General features: G+C 41.0%; 1 protein-coding gene across 3 annotated transcripts in view; it reads right to left on the bottom strand.

Annotated features, from left to right (window-relative positions):
• Positions 1 to 21772, bottom strand: part of PLEKHH1 (pleckstrin homology, MyTH4 and FERM domain containing H1) — a 50065-nt gene that overhangs the window by 10387 nt on the left and 17906 nt on the right. For all 3 annotated transcript variants that reach the window (XR_004253289.1, XM_032187742.1, XM_032187741.1), the window contains exons 5-22: positions 21325 to 21408; positions 19691 to 19772; positions 16290 to 17284; positions 13842 to 13920; positions 13099 to 13187; positions 12453 to 12603; positions 11332 to 11471; positions 10667 to 10777; positions 10213 to 10299; positions 8990 to 9151; positions 8210 to 8290; positions 6998 to 7177; positions 6758 to 6866; positions 5926 to 6038; positions 5162 to 5338; positions 4824 to 4921; positions 2087 to 2264; positions 1515 to 1670 (exon numbers count right to left, since the gene is read on the bottom strand). Coding sequence is in view for 2 of the 3 variants with exons in the window: in XM_032187742.1 (XP_032043633.1) it covers positions 1515 to 1670; positions 2087 to 2264; positions 4824 to 4921; positions 5162 to 5338; positions 5926 to 6038; positions 6758 to 6866; positions 6998 to 7177; positions 8210 to 8290; positions 8990 to 9151; positions 10213 to 10299; positions 10667 to 10777; positions 11332 to 11471; positions 12453 to 12603; positions 13099 to 13187; positions 13842 to 13920; positions 16290 to 17284; positions 19691 to 19772; positions 21325 to 21408 (3072 nt within the window). In the remaining variant the exon portion in view is untranslated. The remainder of the gene's footprint in view (positions 1 to 1514; positions 1671 to 2086; positions 2265 to 4823; positions 4922 to 5161; positions 5339 to 5925; positions 6039 to 6757; positions 6867 to 6997; positions 7178 to 8209; positions 8291 to 8989; positions 9152 to 10212; positions 10300 to 10666; positions 10778 to 11331; positions 11472 to 12452; positions 12604 to 13098; positions 13188 to 13841; positions 13921 to 16289; positions 17285 to 19690; positions 19773 to 21324; positions 21409 to 21772) is intronic.

Here is a 21772-nt window from a genome sequence, read left to right as displayed (position 1 = left end):
GCTTTAGTCTGATCAAATTGCCCGAAAGCCCGTTATGTTGGATCACATCTTCCAGCTCATGTTTAGTGTGAAAAAAATCCAGTTCGTGCTAAAACACCTCCACAATGTGAACCAAAGCATAGTTAATAGGAAAGATTTTTTGCCTCAAAAGTGCCCTGCTGAGCCTACCAAAAACAGTCATATATGTTCTGAATGGCAGCTGTATGCATACTTGGCTGAACGAAGCCCTTGGGTGTGAATGTCCAAATTCTGGGAACATTTGGATTTAGATTCCAACTTCATACGTCACACATATTCGTAGTAACAACATGGTTAAACTCTTTGGTTCCATTCAGATTCTCTAGGTTATTCCGGTTCTTTCACAGTTGATCTCATAAAGGTCCCTAGTTCTCTTTCGATGGCATCTCAATAAAAAAAATGTAAACATAAGAAGCTACATGAAATACATAATCAGATATCCTATCTTCTCTTAAGAAGCTGTTGAAATTGCCTTGGCGAGTAAATAATAACCTGTTAATAATGACTAAAAGCAATGCTTCTGCTTGTCTCAGATTCTTTCATTTACTCTAATATCTCCCAAACAGTGGTTCAGTTACCAGGAAAGCGCCAGATCATCTGATCTGTAACAGGCCATGAAAGCAAAGTGTATCATTTTAAGCTACTTGTGGTAGCTTCCTCTTCAAACCATCTAATTTAAAGTTATTGGCATCTTCTCCCTGTGTTGCCGAATGTGAAATTTTACACTGTAAAGGTGAATTTTTATGTCCCTTGTAGATATCAGGGCCTATTTAAAGTCATCACTGCCACTATTTCTCCATCAATGCTGTATAACAAATTCCTCTCCCAAGTTAGTACCAAAATTTGATGTGTCTCATTCACAGCCACTAGTCCACATACTTAAGGCAGTCACCCAGCTGCAGCCTGAGTAAAAATCTCCACATGAAAGATGCATTAATACTTTAACCGCTTTCCCTTTTCCTTTGATCTAGGCACTCCTCTCTTTTAAAGTGAAGGCACACTCAGTAGAGCTTTTTCCCCTAAGAACACTCATCAACAAGAAAAGCCAGAGTTATTTGGAGATAGCAAGGAGAAAGATACTTAATAATCCAATAGATAAGATTTAAACAGACGTGCCAAGAGATCCACGGCCTAACATAAATTTGTCTCAATTAGGAGTGTCACCCTTGATGTTAGTTGTGATATCTGATCATGCTAGCTAGCTCAGTCATGTTTTATTTTTGTGGTTGAGACAAATTAAACTTTAATATGTGCTAAAATCTGAGTTAGAGCCTTAAAAAAAAAAATACCAATTTATCACCTATTAAAACAGAACGTGCTTTGTCCTAACTAGGATCTGAGATAAGATATGAATATCTCATCTCTAAATACTAATCTGGATAGGCAAGACCCACATGCATTTGATCTTTTTCATCTGCATTAAGAAAAATTTAGTAGTCATTTAGCAGCTCTTCAAAGATGTATGCTACATGTAGCAAAGGAAGAAAAAAAATTACCTTTATGTTGCCCTGCAAACAGTGTTCCAAATCCCTGCCAGAAGGATCATCTGTGAACAGAGAAAATCCCATGTGGGATGGTTTTCTCATTCCTGTCTCCTGGTTCAACCGCTGGATGAATTCATCAACTGTTGAGGAGCCATCAAAACCTACAACCTGTGATGCAATAGGAGCTAATTGAGTATAACTTTCAAAAAGCATGACATTAATGAGTATCACAACTAATGAAGCTTGGTTTTCTACAGAGTGGTGTCTCACAATTTAACATAAGTGACTGCATGCATATTGTCTCCTTTCACATTACATTCTTTCTCATACCGAGACACTTGCAATGACTCTTCTTTCTTCCCAGCTACCTTTTCTTCCTCTGACTTGTATGGCTGGGACTGGATTCCTTTGATTTTATTAAGAAGAATGGCTAAAATGGCAAGTAGGAGGAATAGTGTCTCTCTCTAAAAGTCTGATACATATAAACACTATAAACACCATGGTATATTATGCTATCTGCTCACGTGAAGGAGGCAGGTTAAGGTCCTCTAGTGCCCAGAAGGAAGGCAGCTGCAGTGGCTCACCTGGTAGGTTCCATTCATAAAGTGCACTGGGATGCTGAAGGGCAGTGAGTGGTGGTAGGGATTTCTCAGCAGGATGGACACAATCTCCATCCGTGAGGGCTTGGCTTCTCGCTCACCAGTCTGCACAGTGCGGTCCACTGATCTCTGGCAGTAGATGGCATACTTGCCTATTTCACTCCTAAGCAATGAGATGGAGATAAGTCACAAACATATGCTCTATGTGTGCCTTGTCCTCACATCCATTTCCGTGCTGTGACAAAGCATTCCTCCTCAATTTTTTGCTCAAGCAAAGATACATCTCTGTGTAGATATCCTAGTTCATTTCAACAGACTAACAGCTCAAGTGAAAAGCTACAAAACAAACCCGAGCTCCACCCTTCTGTGAAATTAAGGTAGACTACAAACCCTCTGGGAAGCACAGGAGTATTCCCTGCTTCTTAGTGGACCAGATATAGTACAGGAGCCTCCTCTTCTGTACCCTGTTGCCATCATAATATCCATTGAAACAAGACCAAGTAGTTTGCCCTCACTGTCATGCCAGAGGAAATTAGTTACTATTATGTCAAGTCCTAATAAGAACTAATCATAGATTTTAATGCATTAGATTCAGTAACAGGATTATATAAATTGTGTTTATCAATTTATATGGTTAGACAAATTACAAGTTCTCACATATGAATCCAATCTGCCAGTCAATAGCAACTTTAATTCAAAGCAGGCTCAGATTTGTTCATAGTTCAATACAGTACAGGGACAGTTACTAATATGACTAGTTTACTACATAGTGAAGAGAGAGCTCCATTGACCAAAAAGATTTATCCATCTCTAAAACCAGGCAGGTCAATAACACCTGTAGGAAAAACGTTAACAATGCATATAGTGAATAAGTTCTGAAATTGAATGTAACCCAAGGATTTATAACAGTGCTAACACTTTGTAGGTGAGGAGTGGGGAGGACAACTCCATTCAAGATGCCTTCAGGATTTCAGTGCTTGATTAAATCTCCAGTTAAATCCCTGCAAGCAACACGGAAGTCGGGAGCTCTGGCTTTTCTCTGTAGCAAGATGCTGCTTGCCTCCCCAGTAACATGTTTGAACAATTTTCACAAGGGAGAATCTTGCTTCAATGAGAAGCCGTTGCTTCTGGCTCCCAAATTCTCCCCAAATGATCCTGAGCCCTGCACCTTATGACTAGAACAGTGCCCTACTTGTGGAGCGTTAGATACATACTTCCATGTCACTTTTCAAAAAAAAAAAAAATCTAGAATGAAGGTCTTACTTAAATCTAGATCATAGGCAATATGCAATGTAAATATCTTAGCATCATTTACTGCGTGAAGCAGGGAAAGAGTATCTGCATCTAAGTGGTCACGAAACAGCCTTGCCTGCTCCATGGAGAGAGACTTGCATATTCCTAAAGCCAGATGGGAGGAGTTAATCTAGGTCTCATTTAGTAACTGCTCTAAATTTAATCTAAACTACAGGTGAATATAAGCGCAGTTTGCTGCAACTTCTGTATGTTTGTTTCTACCCCTAAAAACAGTTGCATTGCTGGATTGTATACACAGATTTCCTCTTTGCTTCTGTTTGAAGATATTTGTTGATAAAGGTGCTCCTGGACTAATAACATGGCAGACTGTTGGCATAGTAATGCTTAAAGCTGATGTATTAATTCAGTTTCACAGAGCTCAGCACATCCTTATGAAATGGAATAGTCCTCAGGGGTAGTACAGCAGCTCCACTGCTGAGTTGCATGGGCCATTTTGGGAGCTGATAAATGCATGAGGTTGAAGAGATGGCTTCCAGTACTAGCCAGAATATCCCTAATGTGTTGCCTTAGGCAATGGGGAGACAGCCTGAACACAAGGAGCTGTTTTACACATCTGTGCTTTACTTCTGAGAAGAAATAGCAAAGGGGAGGCAGCATGAAAAAAATAATAAATAAAATCCGCTTGATAGAAGGAGTACACAGATCCCCTTTTCAATACCAGGACAGTTTTAGCTTGAGTTTTAAGGCATACGCTGGCTGAGTATTTAAGTGTGTATTCGATATGAAACCACTCCACTCTTCTTACTATTTCTGAGTACAGACTGTTCAAACAGACAACTAGACATCTCTAGCCCTGACCCTGCCAAGGACATAGTCAGACATGCTGAAGATCAGATCACCATGGAAACACACAAAGAGCACAGCATGAACATCAAAGAGCATACTGCTGCCACAATGATCTTGCACTGTTTTTGTAGGGGGGAAAATGTTACCCTGTGTAACACACTGAGGAGGTAACAAAAAAAAAAAAAAAAAAGAATGTATTTCAGGTTTGTTTTTCATTATGTTTTATGGTGAATTTTTCTCTGCCTGACTTCTGCACTGTCAGTATGCCTACTAACCAGACAGCAGAATGTAATCACCTAAAATTCATTCTAAATTTAGCCGGTAACTCTATCAATAAAAGAAATTAATTGCATCAGCAAATAAATAAAAATAATTTTTATAACTCCCTGGGTAGCTCCAGTTGCATCTGCAAAAAGTTCTGCTGCTAATTTTGTGAACTAGTTTAATGTAAGTGACAAAATGAGTGTGAATGACTGAAGGGGGACAGCTAGATACCTTTAGAAACCTTCCATCCACTCCCTCAACTGATTTTTGCAGGTGAGATACAAACTGGTTTCCATCTATTTCTGTAGTGGAGACAGAAGGCAATCAGCTTAGCAAAATAAAATGTTGCAGTGCTTACCTGGGGTCTGCATGGCGCTGGAAGTGCTGTTTGATGTACCAGAGGAAGTGATGTTGTGGCAGGAACAGAGGAGCACATAAAGCCAGGAGTTGCCAGCACTGTGAACATAAAACTGGTCATCATTCTTGTTCTGTACTTCTTGCCTGTTTTCTTTAATAGAACACTATAACCAAAATGTTGGATGGTGACTAATGCTTCCGTGAGTGACCTTTTATAGAGTCGCACACGGTTCAAGCATTAAGATTCTCCAGCATATCTTTAGCCTCGTTGCTAATTATTAAAAACATAGAATTAAATAGGAAGTATTTACAGAACAGAAGTGACAAAGAAGACTTCACCTGAATGACTGAGTGGTTCTGGGGCTGTCGGCAACTTGTCTGTTTAACAAGCTGACAGTAGATTTCATTCTGCAGCTCAGTATGTGTCAAGCAGACCTGCAGTGCTGTCTGGGCAAGTGACACATGATAATCAACAGAGGGTGCTTCCACGGGGACATTGATGAACAGCTGACAGGACTGTAAAATAGGGAAGTTAATCAATGCTGTTAATACGGGGACTCCTCTCTGGTGCTTTCCAGCCCAGGTTCCAAAACACATTACAGACAATTCTTCTAAATAACCCTTAAAGCAGTGTGTGGGAATAAATACTAAAATGTTATCCCTCCCTCTTTACAGCTGTGACAACTGGGAAATTTACTTAACCTTCCCCAGCCTGAGGAGCTCACAATCAGCAAGAGAATCAGGAAAATGTGCTTCCTGCTTTCCACGTCTGCCTTTATTTTCTTAAGACTGTCCAGTCTTACTGCGGATCCTACTGTCAGTCCAGCTCTTAGAGAGGAAAGAGGAAGGTACAGCTAACTTCAAAGCATACAACCTTTGTGGGACATGGCTTCTAGCTCCAGATTACCTACAAGGAGAAGTTAAACTTCCAAGAATGGGTGTCACCTTAGGTCTGACAGTTTTATTGTAATTAAATGACCCGGCAGGCCTGTCTAAAGCAACCAATGGTGACACTAAGTTTTGAGACTAACAACAATATGACCAATGTTGTTTCCCCAACAACTGAGCAAAGTAGCTGAAAACTGTGTAATGTCTCTAAGTACCTTGAAAAGTTTCAGAGCTTCAGTCTGCAGAGCCTCAGATGGGAGAGTGGTGAGGGATGTGTGCAAGCCATCCTTACTGTAGCACAACATAGGGTGTTTCCATAGAGGAGAATCTGAAGCAGCAAAGAGGCAAAAACATGCACTGTCAGAAACAGAAGGTACCTAACAGTCCCCATGTTGAAAAAGAGCCTTGCTGAACTGGTAGAGAACCCTGGGAGCAAAGCACCCCACATGCCATGGGGATCTTTGTTAACACAAATTACTACTCTAAGTAAGGTTTGCAGACAGGTGTAGGAATGTGTATGTGCAGGAAAGAGTATTAAGTACAAATGCACATGTTAAGACACATTTGAGAACATGGTGCACAAACATATGTAAATGAGTGAATACTAAAGATGAGGAGGAACAGACAAGTATGGATTTATGTGTGAGGGTTTATGCATGTGGACAGAAGAACAGATGTGAAGGCAAGTGTCAGTGTGTGCGCTCAGAAGAAAGCATGTGTTTGTACAATCAAGATTCCCACAAAAGGAAAATCATGACCGACCATTACAGGAAAAATTAAAGCTCCACTTCTTAAATTTAATTTACGTTACAGAAGATTCAGATGCTTTGATAAACAACATAACAATGTGACAGATTTGTCTAACTTCACTACAATGCCTGTACCCTCTCAAGCTGTTACTGCAGAAAGTAGGGGTGAAATGCCGTACATCATGCTGTTCTACTGAGAATCCCCTCTCCTCCCCTTTGGCTGGATTAAAATGGAAGATTGAAATTATCCCTCCTTATGCTTTGCTACCATGAAAAACAGTTTGTGGTTTCTACTTACTTGGGTCTCCCTCTGCATCCAACAGTTTGCCAATGAGCTGTTCATATGATGTTCCCACTGTGGCATTACTGCTACCAGCTGCTACTGTCAGATGGTACAGCCAGGTATTCTAGGTATAAGGATGAAAACAGTGTGGGTCAACCTGGATCTTGTTTTCTACAAAGACTTTCAGCCTATATTCCCCATTTGTTGGCTGACACCAAAAAGACTCTTGCTCTCCAAAAAGACTGCCATATTTACCTTCTCATGTTTTGTGCGAATAAGTAAGTATGTGGGACTCTGGTCTTGTGGGTGAATCACCAAAGTGCAGTGGGATGACAGAAGTCCTCCACCAGTGGCTTCATAATCTTCATCAGAGTCACAGGAACGGTCCACTTCTTCCACCTTGGACTCACGCAAAGGCAGATGTCCTAAGGGACACTAGAAGGAGGAAGCAAGCTAGGTAAGTACAGTTAATATCTATATATGGACAGGGACACTGGGATAGAAAACACAGTTCAAAATGTTACAGTTCTGTAAAATGTAAGGAACTAACTATAATTCACTGCCTAACTAATATTATTATTAGTTATTTCATATCATATATCATCTTATATAATTTATACATATATGATACATGTATATACACGTCTTATATACATCTTATATCATTTCTATAGAACCTTCTCCTTGTTCAAGTAAAGTACTTTAAAACTCTGGTACTACCACATTTCTTGCAGGGGCATCTACAGGTCAGAATGAGAACATGCAAATGAAAAATATGATCTTTCCCATAAATCATTGCTTTCCTCTCATTATACTTATCAGTTGTGTTTACATCATTGGCTTTCCAATGTAGGATGTATTTTCTGATGGTCCACTGTTCAGTACCTTGAGCTACTGGGTCCTGACCTGGGTCTTATTTTCTACTGGAAAATAAGTACTTTTAAAATTACATAAAGAGGCAGATTGAGACACAGAGAGTATCTGCTGTGCTAGCCCTGAAGGTCAATCCCAAATATAAGTCACAGTATTCCTTGATACGCTAAAACATGGGTTTAGACAAAATAATGGAACACTGGGCCAAGCTTCTAGAAATGGAAGAACTGATTAAATGTCCTTCCTCTTTCCATGTTGCTGTTGCTCCTTTTCATGACAGTATGCAGAATATACTGGCTACTGTATAAAACAGCCTGCTTGAAAGCTTTCATAAGGCCAAATGTAGATAGTGAGAAACAAGATATATACTGATCTCAGAAAGAGCAGTCACTTGCCTTTTGAGTCTTTTGTAATTTTATTTTTTTAGCTATTTCAGAAATAATATATTCTTCTCATGGATAAGAGGCTATTAGAAAGGGATAAGTAAAACCAAGGAAGGTTTTGAAGCGGTAGAGGCAGAAGCAGTAAAAGGAAAGAAAGTTTCATAAGAAATGGGAATGAAGGGTTCAAGAATAAGAAGGGAAAATGAATTACCTTATCCTCATGATTTCGATAGTAGTAAAAAGTTTTTCCAATCAGTGCACACCAGACCAGCTTAGAGTGACCGTGCTTGACCTATACAGAGGACAGAGAAATACATACTCTTTAACATCAGCAGTACCGCTGGCACAATTTTCTAGAAATTCTATTTTCAATTCAATTATTTTACAATATATTATTTGTTGTATGTAAATATAAGCTCCTCTCAAAACACACAGGGCCCCACTTCCAAAAGCAGGTAGGTACATCCCATCTAAGTAGATGGGACATAGGTGCTTGTGGAAGATAATGTATGGAAATGCCATAAAACAGATTAATTTCCAGCCACTGTACTTTATACGCTTGCAGTCTGTTATTGGAAATAAATGCTTTATTAGAACATATAAGCCATTTCTTTGAAACTCTCCTATATCCACAAGTTCAGATCAGGTAAATGTGACACATAACAGTTTCCTGGTTTTTGTTTGTTTAAACTCTGAAGTGTTGTGAGTTCTGTTGAAGAAAAGCCTACATAAGTTATGTATCTGTTACTGCTCACTATTTGACAAAGTCAGTATCTCTCAGTAGCCTTGTTTGTCCTATTCCTTATCACTTATACAAACCTTCCTCTCTGACATGCAGAGGAACACTGTCATATTACTGCCACTTTCTTGTCACATTCTTCTAGGGGGTATTGAAATACTAACTTATTGCTGACGTTTACTGTGCAAACCAAGAGGCTGGTACACTGTCAATACTGAGGTAAACTGAATAAAGTCAAAAGCAGTATTTTACCTTGGTAAGCCAGCCTTTCACAGTAGGTTTAGCATCACTGTGAGGAACACCAACAGGACTGGTCACTTGCACTCTAAGGATGCTCTGTAGGACATGAATCCATTCCTCCAGGATGTTGGGGGAGTCTGCTGTCAGGAAGTAGGTTCTCTTCTCTGTCATGAGCTGGAAGGAAAAGCAGTGAGGAACTATAAATCTGCATACCTAGACATTTTTTTCTTCAGCTGCTGAGTCTCATTATCCCATACAGACTATTTTTTGGTGGTTGAGGAGAGATTTTTTGTTATAAGAAAAAAGCTGCTAACTCTCAATGCCCAAATGAAAGATCTGGAACTCATAGAGATGAAACAAATTCCTATGGGCTATCTTGGGTATTGCGGCTCTCTCAAACTGTCTTGTTTCTCAGTGCTGCTGCTAATTTTTTCATCTTAAAGGTGGCTGCAGAAATACTTTTTGCATCCTTCACATTTTATTGCTTTTTGCCTTAAATAGTTCGTTACTCTTTGAGAGGCAAGACACTGGATTTAAGAGTATTGAGCCTTAGCGACTTCGATATCATAAAAGCAGAAGGTAGCTCACAGCCCAGGCCATGTGCCTTTCAGTCAGAGCATGACAGAAACTTCAGTGACTCCTTTACAGTGTTCTTTAACAATAATGACTTAAAAGCCCAGTGATGAGCTAACTTCTAATGCTTTGGAAACTGAATTGTAATAGCAATCCAAAGCTTTAGATTTTTCTTCAGATCCTCCAGACAGAATCACAGAATGGTTTGGGTTGGAAGGGATCTTTAAAGATCATCTAGTCAAACCCCCTGCCATGGGCAGGGACATCTTTCACTAGATTACACATGCAAGATCAGTCTGGAGATCTTGCGAGAGGAGTGTCGCAGAGGAGATCCTATGTATGCTCTAGCTCTAGTTCTTCTAAGAATAACTTTTCTCACAGATTTTAAGCTCTCAGTGTCAACTGCAAAAAGAAAGTGCCACAGTTTAAAACAAAATAAAAAAAAAAGGAGAATTTCTTTCAATGGCAAAAAGCTGTATTTTGGTTATAATTTCCCCATTATTTACAAAGCTAACTGCCTGGCTGGTGCAAACAAATACAGGAGCCAGATAAAGTTAGCTTTTATCAATTGAGATGTACAGTGCTACTCTGCCTGAAATAAGCTCTCAATCACCCAGCCATCAAGCGCATGGTTATCTGCAGGATGAGAAAGCAATGCTTACCTGGAATGTTTGGGACCCTTCACCTCTGACAATTTGGCACGAGGAATTCAGCTCCATCTGCCCCTGTGGTTTGCGGATAACATCACTCTGGGGAAAGAAAAGCCAACAACTCTTTCAGTAGGAAGAAATTACATGGGTCTCAGAGTATCTAACTGCAGCATTAAATAAATGTGCATATTTATGTCATCTGTACAAAGTTAACCAGTAGATGTCAAACTTCTGCCTTTGTGAACGACCATTCAACACCTGGAAACTGCCACCACAAAAAGCTTCACTGCCTGAGCACAGAATCTATGGTTGAGCCTGTGGGTCAGACACAAAACTCTACAGGGCATTTTGGGGAAAGCTTGTCCATGGCTGCCCCATCTGCCAGTGCTACCAATCTGGAACTCATTCTGCAGCCAGCCTTCCTCCTGAGCCTTCACACAGGAGTAAACATATCTCAGTGACTTACCGGAGACTTGTAGTACATGATTTGTCCATTTCTTAAAACAAACCATCGTCTCTTCCACATCTTCACCTGACTGCCCATTTTCAGCAAGTAACCTGATTTCTCCATGGATTCCTGGAGGGCAAAGAGCAAGGTGGGCTTATCTTGCACCTCTCACGCTTCCATGCAAATGACAGTATGAAATTGAGCTCAGACATCTGCTGTATCTCTGTCACGTTCCTCTTTACATTGTCAGATGGGATAAGCATTCATCCAAGGTCAGCGCTCTTTGCTCAATTTGAAGAAAGTCCTAGACTTTCTAAGCAGCTGCAAACACTATGTGAAGAAGGCACTATCCTTTCTTTTGCTTTCCTCTGAATTTCCAAACTTGTTTTGTCACAAAAGTATAGCCATCATTAAAGGAGAGTATGGCCACAGGAAAACAGTACAGGTCATCAGGAAAGAATACAGCCCTCAATGCTTGTGCTTATATCTGACTATATAACACAAGTTGCGCCTTCTGCTGAAGCCTCAGATGGCGTCTTTTGTTACAAACCAGCCGGACCAACAGTCCAATGTGCTATAGCATCATTTTGCATCAGAGAACTCAATATATTGTAGATATGCTTTCCTCTTTCATGGCCAAGGCCCTGTTTGCACCCCCTCGCAACTGATGTAGCAAGACTTACAGTGCAGATTCCACCATCAGTGGAATAGGAAGATGTCCGCTGTAGCTTATGTTCTGGCTCTGAATAGTCTCCATCCAAGGAGTAGGCATCAGGAGGGATGGCATAGTCACTCTCAGAGCTCAGCGAGGACATAGAAACACCTGTTCAAAATGAAAGAATTAGAATCATAGCTAAGCAGAAGTAGGCTTGGGTGTAACTTGCACCTGGATAATGAGCACTCTGAAAATGTTTTTAAGTTCACCATTAAGGCTCCTTTGCTCAGGAAGAATACATCAGATCAGACTTTGGAAACTCACATTACACTAATCAAACTTTTGAGACTTTTTTTTTCCTAGGAAGACAAGCAGTGAGAAAGTTTTGGATACTGACAGTGAAATAAATCTGCTGTTGAATAAATGGTGATAAAAATCAACAGACTTCTTATCTAAAGCATAGACATCGTGTTTTCAGTCTGGAAACATCCATTATAAAGCCTGAAGCCTCTCCCATTCAAACCAAAGGCTCCATCACCAGCAAGTGGGCTTTGCTTTTTATGAATCTTCCCCCACTGGTGGACATTGCCCATACATCAACCTATGCATCACAACAAAAATTAAACTACATTTAGTGTTATATCTTATTGATTGCCAATTGTAATGAGTATACCACTCTAGGATCCATTTTGACCTTCCCAGAAGTCAAGGAGAATTGTCCTAGCCAGGACCAGATTACTTGATGCCTCTCAAAGATAGGAAAAATTTGCTTACTGGTAAAGAAATTATCAGTCAGTGATAGAAACAACAACAACACACTATTTTCTTTAATGTCTCAATATTGGCTCACAAGAAGTCATAGAAAAGGTATTGATGGTTCACTCAATGTATGATTAATTTGGAAAATAATCCTTCCCACAATCTTAACTTAGCAATTGTCTGTATGGAAAACTACCAGCAGCAAAATCCATCTAAAAGGACAGGTTTCTACTGAGTAACTGTTGATGTCTGCATGTATGCTGTGTCAAGTTGTTAGCATCACCAGTGCAGTGCATTTGCCTGCTTGTCACTGATGACACTGTTCATGACACCTTGCCTCATCTGGGGGGAGAGCATTCATACTGCTCAGTAGCAAGACTCCCACTTTACCTCTTTTCACTGCACGAGGGCTGCCTGGCGTGCTAGCTTTCCTGTTTTCAGATCCAGCAGTAGAATTCCTAAAGCTGGCATGGGAGCCACAGTCGTCATCAGAGCCCGAAGACTCATCTAAGAAAGGCACGTTGCTGATCTGTGTGGCTTTCTGGAAAACAGAAAATTTGTAAGGAAAGAGTTTCTCCAGGACCATCTCTGCTCATAAGGAGACAGCAATCAAAGCAGGCCCTTGCTTTTCCCACTGCTGTCCCAGGGCTCCTCATTTCTTCCCCTTCAAGCTGGACTCTCTAGTCTCATCTGTTTGGGTCTCCTTTGATTATACCCTTACTGTTCCACAAACCTAATTCTTCCCCTTGAGCTCACAAGGTCCCTCTTCCGTTTCATTCTATAGGCTACATCCACCATCAGCCCTAGGCATCTACAGCTTCATGATGCATACTGAAGCTTCCCAGACCAACACTTGCCAAAGTGTTCTGTGTTTCTAAATTATTTAATGATCTGCTGCTCCTGCATTCCTTTGGTCTTCAGTCCTTCCTAGCATTCTCTTTCTTTCCTTCTCTGCACAGCTTCACCCCATTCTCTCTCAAATTAGTGGTAGCCCTGGCCCATGCTTTTCAAGAGGAAAAGTGAGACAGCTCCTTACCCCCTTCAGCATAGCGTAGACTGGCACCGCCATGTTTCTGTGGATGAAACCGGTAAATGGCCCAGAAGCTGAACGTGAGAAATTGGAAACTGGGAAAAATCAGAGACAGAGCAAGAGAACAAATAACACAATCTGGTGAAAAGCAGCAGGTTTTAATGGAGAGGTACATGTATGTGTGTACCTCATGTAGATTTTAGAATACAATGGAAGAAGACTGCTGTCCTGGACAGTGTGGCCCCGGAAAGGCTACCAGATGTGTTATTAATTACATACAACTGCCAGAGGCAGCTGCAGTGTTCTCTTCATTTAGCCGGTAATGCTTCTTACCCACCCCATGCTCCCCGTGGTATGATTGCAGACCATGTCCAAACAGGTAAAAGCCATCATGGGCAATCTGTTCCCACCCTCACTGGGAACCATTTCATGGCTACTTTCCTCTTCCACATTGGTTCACAAACAGGGGAAAGTAATGGTGAAACCACAAGGCTAAAAGCAGGTCACAGCCATGCTGGGGCAGAACAGTTTCAACAAAGTGAGGAAGGAAATAACAGAGCCCCCTGAAGATGTTACTGAACGGGGGGCACAAAGAGCCCGGCACCAGCCACCCCCAGGATCACATATACCTTCTGCCCTTCCTTTCTTTATCATGGCTACCTGTGATATCAAATTTACTTTGAAAACAGACAGATGCTCAGGTCCCGTACTGTCACCCCCTTTAAAGATGGATTTTATCTAGAACTTACAGCAGCTGGAAGCGTCGTTCACAGCAGCTGCTTCAGACAGCCTCATGCCAGACTTGGCCATATCATAGATTCGACTTTCCTGGAACAATAATACCATAAACAGCAATGGTCAGTCAAAAACACCATTCCTGCAGGAAAAGAAATGCTCATGTCACAGAATCACATAAACCCTTGAGGTAAGAAGGAATGTCTCTCTAAGAAAACTTGCCTCATTTCACCAGATGTTGGGTAAACGACCATTAGCAGAAACGTGCATGTGTGTGATTCCCTGAATCACATCAGACTTGGTTTAGAAGTGCTACAGATGACACCCAGACTGGGATGCCTACATGCAATTGTCAACAGCTGCATCTCAACATATAAAAGGTATTTTTCTTCTTTTATGAGCAATGCATTAAAATGAATCAAGATCAGCCCTAAAATAGAACAAATTATTGAGTCACCACCTGCAAAGGATTCCCACTATCTGATAAGGGAATGAAAGAAAGACCTGGAGTGTTCTTGATAAGCTTGTGTCTCGGTTATAACAACACATGGAGCTTTCAGTACAAAGGATCTCCCAGTGCTTCACAAATTAAAAAAATTCCAAGGCAGGGACTCAAATGTTTAACTAAGTATAATGTTCTAAAACATCAACCAGCCTAAAATGGATAAAATCAAAGCTAGAAATCTGAATCCTCTTGCTGTTCCTTAAGGTGTACAATCACTATCAGGTAACATGCCTAATACGTATATGCCAATGTACCCAAAGACTGCAAAGTCAAGCACACCAAAAAAAAAAAAGTAACAGAATTAATATTTTCTGTATACTTATGCAATGTGATTTAGCCTTTAATGAAATATGTGTAGTTTTTTTTCCCCAGATACTTCCTATTCAGGGCACAAAATGGACATTTCTTACTAATTAGTCTACTATTTAATACTCTATTAATACTTAGATACACTCACTTGACTGTGGCCTGAACCCAAAACAATGGATTTTCTCATAAGCTTTCCTGTGGTGTTCCTGAGTATAATATTGTAACGCTTCACAAACATTAATCACAGATTTTACAGAAATGCTGGGAAGGACATTGATATGTGTTATCTCTAAGAAATATGGGTATCTCTTAGATATCTAAGAGGAATTCAGAACTAGGTTCTTTCAAGTACCCACTGTCTTTGGAGTACCTTTTCTGAGATGTCCATGACCTGACTTTCTGAGAATTTAACATCATATAACATTGTCTGCAATGAAAACTACTGAATACAGTTACAGCAGATAGACTGCTCAGCATTTCTCTAATCACACTTAATTGCCAGTCTCCAGTTGGACATTCAGAAAGCACGTGTGTGGGTAGCTAGCAATCACCTGTGAAAACTTTAGCTTAAGGGACTGGAAAAACCTTACATGGGAACTCTAGGTTAGAGAAAGGGACAGAAGCCAATCTCAGATTTATTTCCCTACTTTCAAATGAGTGCATTGCCAATGACACCTTTCTGACTTCTGCAACAAATATCTTGAAAACTGCAGTTTCTTCACTACACCATCCAGCTTCATTCCCAACACAGCTCCATACAATGGACTGAATAACAGGAGATTCCTTCAGAAATCCAGCTGTGATTATACTGGGGTTTAGACTGGTATCATAAAGGACACATCCAAAGATCACAAATTAAGTTTTCATATTAAAAAAAAACAAACAAACAACAACACGTAAAATAAAACATGACGACTAATGCAGTGCTTGACTTTGCACCTTCAATAAACCACTTGTTTGTCTATGCTATAAAAAAGCAAACTGAAAAAAAAACTGGCTTGTCTCCTAGGATACTATATTGATTTTCACCAAGTTTTACCAGTTGGATTGACACATTAGCAAAAATACAGCCATCTGAACTAAGAAGTAACTGGAGGTGACAGACCTATGTCACATAAAATACACAATAGGAGATGTATACTCACTCTACCAATTGTTTTCACAAAAATTTCCTGATAGCGAAAGAATACCACGAGATAGGAATGCTGACATCTTGTCCACATGTCTGTTCTTGTATTTATAGCTTCTTCTGACCCTGAACTTACCTGGTCTAGTCCATTCACTTGCACTTAAAACTTCTTTTTTTTTTTAATCTTAAATACATAACAACAGAACTAAGGATGGACTTCTGATGACCCATAAGGACCAGCCACAATGCAGCATCTGTTGACTTTTGTTTTTACTTGTTTCTTGAATACTATATATATATATATATATTTTTTTTTTTTAATAAAGGGAAGAGAAACAATAAAATTGTCAGTGAAAGTAGCATGTCCCATCCTTGGAACTGCCAGACCAGGTGGTTTGGAAATGTGATTTATGTCACAAGAAAATGATTGATTGAGACCAAAAGCTGTTCTAGGCTAACTACTGGGCACTACTTAAAGCTGAACAGCAACTCTCAGACTGGTGTCCTTGCATTTCTTACCCATGACGGGAATCTGTGCAGCGGTGGTGTGGGGGGTTTACATCCTGGATCAAGCATGCCAGCCTCAGAACTCACAGCTTCTCTCTTTGCAGTTAAGTGCTTGATCTCATATGTTCCAGCTTCTTCCCTCACTAGGCCACCTTCTGTCTCCATCTTCTCCAGCACCCTATAATCATCAATGTCTGTTTCCTCCACTGGCCCATGGCAGACTGGTATGGGCTGGAAGGTGCTGGCCTCTAAGCTCATTACACGATGGAAAGAACCAGCACCTGACTGTGGTTGGCTGTAATGTCTCTTGGCTAGTTGGATACTATCTCTTGGTGCATTGGGAGTCCGTGTTTTTGGAAAGGTCATACTACTTCCAAGGCCACGTTCCCTCCCTGGACAGATGGAACCTGCTGTAGCAGCCGACGTTGACATGGCCAGGGGTGGCCCAGCAGTCTGGAGGGTGCCCTCAAGCATGCTCATTATTTCTCCTGAGGAGGTGGAATCCAGGTGGTGGGAACGGAACCTGGCACTCAGATCATCGGAGGAGCCGGCCCCGTCCAAAGACACTTGTTGCAAGGTGCTCACAGTGCAATGGTTTCCCTCTAGTGAAGACCGGAAAGTCAAAGCCTCAAGGATTTTTGTGGGCTCAGCTGGAGGGTCCAGAGACACAGGATCAGAGCACCCTAACCTGTGTTCAGAGCTTATGGTTGAAAACATGTCTTTCTCTGCAGAGAGATTCCAGCTTGATGGGTCAGGCATGAGCTTCAGTGTGTTCTGAGAAAGCAGAGATTTGTCCTCTCCATCCTCTGTGAAGGTGTCATTGGCAAGGACGATGCTTGTTGTAGAGAAGACACGTTTGGTAGGTCTTGTTTGACATAGCTGCCTGAAACCAGGTGCAAGAAGCATAGATTTCTGGTCTATCTTCTCAGGTAAAGAAGCCTGTGGTGCTCTGGATTTCAGAGAATTACAGCTCCAAAGAGATTTAAAGGGAGAAATGCTGGTCATACCTACAGTGGAGGAGAATATATGGTTAGGGCATTCAAATTCTTTATTGTCTAAAATGTTGCTAGCTAGCGTAAATTGTGTCAGCTGTATTTCAATAGCAGCCATAACAGGACAGGCTATAGGAGGACCATGGCCTCACTGTGACTACTGCCATCTCTTCTATTCTGTGGGGTCAGCTATAACAAAAGTGTTGGATATTTACAACTGGGAATGGTACAGACAAGATATATAAGAAATGACTAATAACTGTTAAATTAATCTCACAAAAGTGGAATTAAGGGGTACCTTATGAAATTATCAGGCAATGTGTTTGAAGTTTGAAGAAGTAAGGTAGTGGTGTGGTGTTTTTTTTTTTTTTCTCCCTTTTTTACTTTTTCCCAAACATGGAAATGCAATGTTGCAGTGTCCAAAAGATTGGCCAGAAAAAGTAATTTCAGTGTCTACAAGTAACAGTTCAGGCAGAGTTTCTGACCTATGAAGTTCCGAACTAACTGATGGCAAAAGCTGGAAGGGTACACGAGAGATGGACAGCTCTACTGGCAGTGCTTTCTACATTCCTTCCTACAGCTTCCCCAACCAACCGGAAGACAGGACACTGGTCTAGGCAAGCTTTCAGTCTAGCCCAATACAGCAGTCCTTTTATACGACAGCCACAAGAAGGAAGTGCACCTATCTACACAATACTTTGTCAAAAACCACCTAAGTAACCAGAACACTGCTTAGCACGGATCCTTTGACTTCAGTTCTCCTGTTCAGTTCTACTGCATAGGAACTTTAGGGTATAAGAAAGCGTGGATAAAACTTGGAGTAGCAGAGGATATTACTGATCAGTGAAGCCTGTGCTGAAGCCCTGCACTTTGTCCATGCCTCTTGCCCACCTGCGGTATCCCACAGGAGATTATAAACTCAGGCCTTTACTTCCTAGCACTAAGCTTAGGCAAGAAGGCCACAATTAACCTTGTGGTAGGTTCAGTCTTGCTTCTGTACAGTTGAAACCTGTACAGGTTTCTTCATGTCTAATCTTCTCAAGTACTCTTTTCTAGATTAGCTAGATTTCCAATGTTTACTACTTAAGTATGCATATGACGTCCTGCAGGATGGTGTGTGGTCACCAATCACTTCATGATTTTCACTTACCTGGGCATTTATATGTTACCTTACTGAAAAGCAACAACTCATAATGTGCTTTGGAATTCACAAAAAGCTGTGCAGTCACACTCACCATACATGATTGAAAATGCTGCTTCAACAGCAAACTCTACAGGTATTGTTAAGAGGAAGTAGAAACAAACTGAAGACACAAAAGTAACAGAGGGAAGGACAAACAGCACAATAAATTACTGTTGATTGTGGAGAATGAAACCCATTTCTGGAAATACAGCTGAGAAAAACCAACTATCAGAGCTGTTTTGGTCTTGTCACCCAAGGCACAAGAATCTGGATGCTACCTTAGCTATTCCTATCACACAGGCCTGGCACACACTCTCCCCTGCCTCTGAGGCAAATCATTAGTCTAGACTGGAAAAAGGCCATTCATTTTAATTTTAAATATTACTGATATTTTTGCAGCTTCCTGGATGTGACAGGAAATTAAGCAGAAGAAGCTCTTATTGTTAGTGTGGCAAGCAAAAAGATTTGTCCCTCTGCAGGGGCCTCTGGATTTAGCCTGGCATAGTGAGAAAAGTGGGATAAGAGGACAGGGTAGAACTGTTCATTGCCCAGAGCACTGGGCTACAGGGAACACTTAATACCAGATTATTAACGCAGCTTACCAGCCATTCTCTTTTTGTAAACAGCCAGAGTCAGAGGGGATGAGAAAAACCTATTCAATAAAGTATTTAGCTAGAAACATGGTGGGATTTAGAAGGAATTTTGCCCTATTCCCTTGTTGTGGATTGATGGGAACGCCAGAGAAAGACATCTGTAGCAAAGAAACGCCCCTTGTCTGCATGTCCAGTGAAGTTCTGGAAACTAGCTCACCTTCAGTGACCAAACCAACCCCATTAAGGAAAAAAAAAAGAAAGTAAAAAAGAAAAAAAAAAAAAAAAGGAAAGAAAAAAAAAAAAAAAACAGGAAGAAAATGGTAAAGAGAATTTCCTCTTTAAAATGTGTTGCGATGAAAGGTACTGATTTCAAGCCCTGAAGACCAAAGTTCTCCATCTGTTGTCCCTGTCTCAAAACAGGGGCCCATGTTCAGTCCCAGATGGGAAATCAATGAAGAGCTTTTATGGCAGCCAAACAATGTTATGCCCGTCTTAAACACAGACCCACTGAGAAACAGAACAATTATACTGCTTGCTCGCTGTCACAAGTGCACATTTCTGACAAAGTTAAGAATACAACCCAGGAATGCTGCCTTCCACTCTTGTGCTGGTTACTAGGCTACAATGCCAGGTGAATGCATTTACCTTGCAATGTATCCTGAAGGGCTTCAATTTGCTCCGTCAGCCTCTGATTACAGTTTTTCAAGTGGTAGTTTTCTAGCTCAAGCTGTGAAACAACAATAACAAAAGCTGAAAAATTAGGCATAACTGTGTATGTGCTTGCGTTCCTCTACACAGAGCAAGTCTTCAACTTTACTTACATTCAAGTGTCTGAACAGAAAAAGGAAAAAAAAAGTGTGAATTCTACCCGTCACCTTGAAATCCTTCTCCTCAGCAGCTCCACTCACACTTTGCTGTGCTTTCTTAAATAGCCTCTGTATATGCCATTTGAAGTTCTCAGATAGATCTTTTAATTTCCTTGCCTGCTATTGTTTATAGTGTACCCTTGTTTCAGAAATAGCTGTTATGACAACCAAATAACTACTACCCAGTAGCAGAATTTTTCCTCTCCCCCTGTATGTGTAAGACAAGATCCCCCCGCTTTAGGGGATCAAACAGAAAACATTATGGATGTGTTTATATCTGCAATTAGTGCACAAGTGATTTTTTGCAAATTTTCCTTATATCTTTGTTTGAAGTGTCCCGACATACAGTCAAGCAACGCAACGGTGCATCCAAAGAGGTTTCCCTTTGATGGAATCAAGGCTGAAATTGCACTCATGGTGCCATCTAGGGCAACCTAATTACAACGTAGATGTGAAGTCCTTCAGTCAACAGTGGTCTACTTGCGTATGAAGTGCTCCCAGAATCACCATCTGGCATGAACACCACTGCCATTAAATACACGTGAACGTATGGTCCTGGATTCACAGCAGGTCCCTCTAATTCAACCCTGCGTTTCCTTCTTTGTGCTGCACCACCCAGTAGCGTAGATGCACCTTAAGTTACCTCATCCAGGAGAATGAAGGAAGCACAGCTTTCTAGCACATAGCATTTTATCAATCTAATGAGATTACAAAATTGCATCCCAACACAACTAGTGCCCACAAAGACTAATTCTTTCACCTCCAAAAGATTATTTTCTGGTATAGATTGGGAAATTTATGGCTTTAACTTGGAATAAAAAGGAAAGAATGGATAGACCCAACTCCCATACACAAACTACTACAGTGTCTTTAAAACTGAGTGCTGACCCACTGATACTTCTTCGTTACTCTAGCTGATACTGAATTGGGCCCAAATGCAGACATAAACATACAGGATGGATAAGAGAGAGACCAGACAAGAGAGAATGCTGTGTAGTAGGAAAACAGCATTGGTCAGGGACAGCAAATTAAGGCAGAGCAAAGGATGACGTGTTTGTGTCACAGCTGCTTTGTCAGGAAAAGATGCAGAAACAGCACCCTCAGAAAAAGGGAGAGGCAGAAGAAAGCTGGGGGAAAGGCATCTGCGCCTAGCAAATGAAACAGTCTTCAGAGACCTCTATGGGGCATTAGCAACTTAGCAGTCCTTCACAGTTTGCCCAAATCAGTAACTAGCCCTAAGTCAGAGGGGTGACCCTAGTCCTGCAGCTGAATGTGTGCAGGGGCAAACCAGGTGAAAGCTTCTGTGGCAAACTGAATGTCCTCACGTTATTGTCCTACATAGGAGGATGCTGTGAATGCAGCCACTGCATCTACCCGTAGGCCCTGAAACGTGGCAGCAAGCTGAAGACTCACCTCTCTCAGCTTAAATGTTACCCACTCTTTTATCTTGGCAGCTTTCTCTTGAACAATTTTGGCTTCCTCAGTCCTCAGCTGTTTCTGTGCCAAAAAAAGATTAGATGCATCAGGACAGTATAACCAGCAGTATTCTCAGCAGGTTACTGCATCAGGAGTGACTTATTCACTGAAGGTCCCATTCCAGATGTACAATTTAAGACTGCTGTTTGGATATTATTATCCAGCTGGCTGATGAAAAGTCAAAAGCTTTAAATTATTTTACACGGTCCCTGGAGTCAAAATCAGAGGGTTGTTTCAAGAGACTCTTGGGGAATACCAAAATTCAACTTGGGTAATGACTGCCCACCTCCCACAGTTTCATTTGAGTAGTCTCCAACTTTTCTTGTTTCAGATGATTTTGCATTGTTGCTGTTGAGCATCAGTAGCATCCCTCCTCCCCCCACAC

This window comes from Aythya fuligula, chromosome 5, assembly GCF_009819795.1.
Source record: "Aythya fuligula isolate bAytFul2 chromosome 5, bAytFul2.pri, whole genome shotgun sequence".
NCBI lineage: Eukaryota > Metazoa > Chordata > Aves > Anseriformes > Anatidae > Aythya > Aythya fuligula.
Note: the sequence above shows the minus strand (reverse complement) of the source record. Positions and strands in the feature narration are given on the sequence as shown.